Below are 3,929 nucleotides of genomic sequence, written 5' to 3' on the forward strand. Positions count from 1 at the left end.
TTGGAGACCAGGTAGCCGGGCTCTGCGGAGCGGGGCGCCAGTTCCACACCAGTGGAACCATCGGTGGGGATGGTGGGATACAGGATCTCTGGTGCGTTGTCATTTTGGTCCACCACGAACAGGTTCAGAGACACGTTGCTGCTGAGTGGAGGGTCACCGCTGTCCTGTGCTATCACTTGCAGATGCAAGTCTTGGAACTGCTCATAGTCGAAGGAACGCAGCGCATACAGAACACCAGTGTTGGAGTTGATGGAGATGTAGGAGGATATCGGCGGCCCGGGAAGGCTGTCCTCGGCCAGTGAGTAAGTGACCTGGGCGTTCACTCCATAGTCGGGGTCATAGGCGGTCACGGACATTACGGGGGCTCCTCTAGGGTTGTTCTCCACGATATAGGCAGAGTAGAAAGCATCGGAGAAGGCGGGCGGGTTGTCGTTGGTGTCTGCTACTTTCAGTGAGATATGAGTTTCCGTGGACAGGGGCGGACTTCCTCTGTCACTGGCGGTCACTGTGATGTTGTAGCTAGGAACCTGTTCCCGGTCTAGGAGTGTGTCTGTCACTAAACTATAGTAATTTCCATAAGACTTTTCTAATGTAAATGGCAGGTTCCCTCGGATGAAACAGATCACTTGTCCATTTTCCCCAGAGTCTTGATCATTTACATTTAAAAGGGCAATTAATGTCCCTCTGGGAGAGTTTTCCAGAATGGAGCTGGAGAGAGAGGTGACAACTACTTCAGGGGCGTTATCATTCACATCCAATACTGTGATCAAGACTTTGGCTTGTGCAGAATACCCTGCGTTATCAACTGCTTGCACTTCCATCTCGTAGGATTCCGATTCCTCGTGGTTCAGCTCCCCTATTGTTGAAATTGTCCCTAGGTTAGCATCTAGTTTGAAAACTTGGGCTGCCTTGTTGTCCACATAACGGAAGGAATATATCACTTCCGCATTGGCTCCTTCATCAGGGTCGGTGGCACTTACCAGAAGCAGCTTAGTGCCTATGGACACATTCTCTGGAACGCTTATGCGGTACTCAGACTGAGCAAATACTGGTGCATTGTCATTCACATCAACTACCATCACATGGATGCGCGCGGTGCCTGTGCGGACTGGGTCACCCCCATCGGAGGCGGTGAGAACAAGGTGATGAACAGCCTTCTGCTCCCGGTCCAAGGCGCGCTCCAAAACCAATTCTGGGTACTTGTTACCATCCGCTCTGCTTTGCACGTCCAGGGAGAAATGAGTATTACTACTGAGTCCATAGCTCTGGAGAGAGTTCTTCCCGATATCCAGATCCCAAGCATGGGGAAGAGGAAACCGCAACCCAGTGGCTGCGTTTTCACTCACTTTTATTTCCAATTCATCTTCCCGGAAATAAGGGGCATTATCGTTAATGTCTATCACTTCTACCACTACCCCATATATTTTTACTTTATCCTCCAACAGAATCTCCAGATTTAATTGACACTTTAAGACGCCCATACAGAGCTCTTCCCGGTCTATCCTGCCTGCGGAGATTAGGCTGCCGCTTCGAAGGTTCAGAGCGAAAAGTTGAGTCCTACCTCTGGAGACTATACGGACTCCGCGCTCTTCTAGTTCCTGGGGCTCCAACCCCAGGTCCTTGGCGATGTTTCCCACCCTAGAGCCTTTCTCCAGCTCCTCAGGAACCGAATAGTGAATTTGGGCGCATCCGGTTTCCCACAGAATCCCCAGGAGAACTCCCAGCAGGACAAGCCCTTTGCAGTCCTGATGCAGTCGCTCAGGAATCATCGTCACTTTCCTGGAGGATATTACTTCCAATTCTTCCCTAGACCACCAAAGTCAGGACCAGTTTTCCCCGTCTTCAGAATCCAGCAGTTTCTTCACATTTCTGGAGATGGTTAGTTTCTATCTGGGCTTTGTGCTTCAGGCGCCTGCAGGGCAAGCAGGAGGCGAGCAGGATCTCTGTTTTTCTCTCCCTGATTGGTGAACAGCGGCGCTCAGAGTCCTAACCAATTACTGCACAATCTTGAACTCCAGGAAGGATTTTTGGTTTTTGTACCTTAAATAGCTCCACCTACTGTTCTTCAAATAGGGATGAAAGTAGAGCCAACTAAAAAACTACAGCGTTCCTTTTAATAGAAATTTCAGTCAACTTCTTTGTATTTTTCAAAAATTTTTCATACAGAGCCGCTTTCTTGAGATTTTCTGTAGCAGTATTGTTTTGCCAATGAGCTTTTAAATGAATGTGAAGTTTCCAAAGTAATTTTAACCGTATAATTTTAGTGCACCTAATTTGATATCACCACCCCCAAAAAACACCTATTATGGGACATCTTCCTAGGCGTTTCCTATTTTGAGAAATCATATAATAGAATAAATTAAACTTTCTCAGTTGGCTGTAATAAGGGACAGATTTTTACAGATTTTTAAAATATACCTAAATAGAGGAGCTACTTTAAAAGGTTGTCAATATTTAATATTTAGAAATCAAAATTTCACAATATAGAAATCTAAAAATAAATGCAATTGTATACATTATCAGAAGCACACTGACAAGAAGTCAAGTGAGCAAGACACATTAACATTTTTAGGACAAAACTGAAGCATTTCAACTTGCATTTACTGGAAATAAGGGTAGTACCTTACAACTTACTAATACATTATATTTCGAAATCATGTTTGAGAAAATTAGCAATCCAAAGAATATTATAAGCTTATCTTTTTCTGAGTAACAAACCCAATTCCATTTACTGAAAATGACTGGTAATACATTTGAAAGCCCATTAAAATATAGGAAAAAATTCTCACTATTCTGCTTTCATGAATGTAAATGTTTGGATTCTGAGGATAAGCATATTTGACAGGCATGCCACAACATATCTTTAAAACTGGGAGGAAATCTACAGGTAGTTCTGATAAAAGACTGGGAATAAAACTGGCCTATTCAGTGAGATTCAAAGAATCCCTAGCAAATGTAATGGAGTATTATCAAAATATTACTCTGTCATTGAAAAATAAAACTTGTCAGGGCACCTGGATGGCTCAGTGAGTTAAGCATCTGCCTTCGGCTCAGGTCATGATCCCAGGGTCCTGGGATTGAGCCCTGAGTTGGGCTCCCTGATCAGCGGGGAGTCTGTTTCTCCCTTTCCTTCTGCCCTCTCCCCAGCTAGTGCTCTGTCTCTCAAATAAATAAATAAAATCTTTAAAAAATAAAACTCTTCTTGTGCATTTTCCTCTCACTTTGTAGTTATAAAGAAAAAGCCTTATATACTCAAGATATTGATGTTCTGAGAAAGAAACACCCACAGAAAGAAAACAGTTATGCCTCAGTGACAAGTATTTCTGTGGCAACAGCATAATACCCACTTGTCACCATAAAGGAGATATTGTGTGTATGTGGATAAAGACTATCTCAGGTAAAATTGTCAAAATATTTCAAAATACTTGAGGGCTAATATTGAAGTTACTGGCCCACAGAGAAAGAAAAAGAAAATACTGAGAGTGGGTAAGCAAATGAAGTGATAGTAGATAGGATCTGTTTAGGACTTCTTTTGCCAAAATGTTTTGAAAATTAAACCAAACCTGTTTATTGACACTCACGTGAGCAGAATCATCAGTGTGAGAATTTAATTTGTTATTCTCCTCAGTGAAACTTATTACCAAAGAAGCTTCATTAGAGAGTTCTTGTTGGAGGCCCATTTCTGACGTCCTAGTGAGAAAATTAAGCCTTGCTTTCTGAGAATCAGAGGCAACGTACATATTGTAGGAATAAGGCAAAGTTCCCCGGTTGTAGTTGGGAGAAACCCCTGGTCCAGTCTTATAACAGAGACCAGGCTGAAAGCAGCCCCAGGCAGCGGGGCGGGAGGAGCGTCCCAGGCGCAGGGCAACAGCCAGAATCACTGCGAGGAGGAAGAGCACCGAGATCAAGGCCAAAGCCACCACCAGGTA

General features: G+C 44.0%; 1 protein-coding gene across 1 annotated transcript; it reads right to left on the reverse strand.

Annotated features, from left to right (window-relative positions):
• Nucleotides 1-8: 8 nt before the first annotated feature.
• On the reverse strand, nt 9-3,923 carry LOC112818046 (protocadherin gamma-A12-like; the record flags this gene model as incomplete). Its single annotated transcript, XM_025865300.1, has 2 exons — nt 3,582-3,923; nt 9-2,329 (listed from the first exon to the last, which is right to left on the reverse strand). A coding segment is annotated over exon 2 (1,761 nt), but the record flags the coding sequence as incomplete, so codon positions are not given.
• Between the last annotated feature and the right edge of the window lie 6 nt (nt 3,924-3,929).

Source organism: Callorhinus ursinus, unplaced genomic scaffold (assembly GCF_003265705.2).
Source record: "Callorhinus ursinus isolate GAN/ISIS: 27379988/994484 unplaced genomic scaffold, GSC_fseal_2.0 scaffold4652, whole genome shotgun sequence".
In the NCBI taxonomy this organism is placed as follows: domain Eukaryota; kingdom Metazoa; phylum Chordata; class Mammalia; order Carnivora; family Otariidae; genus Callorhinus; species Callorhinus ursinus.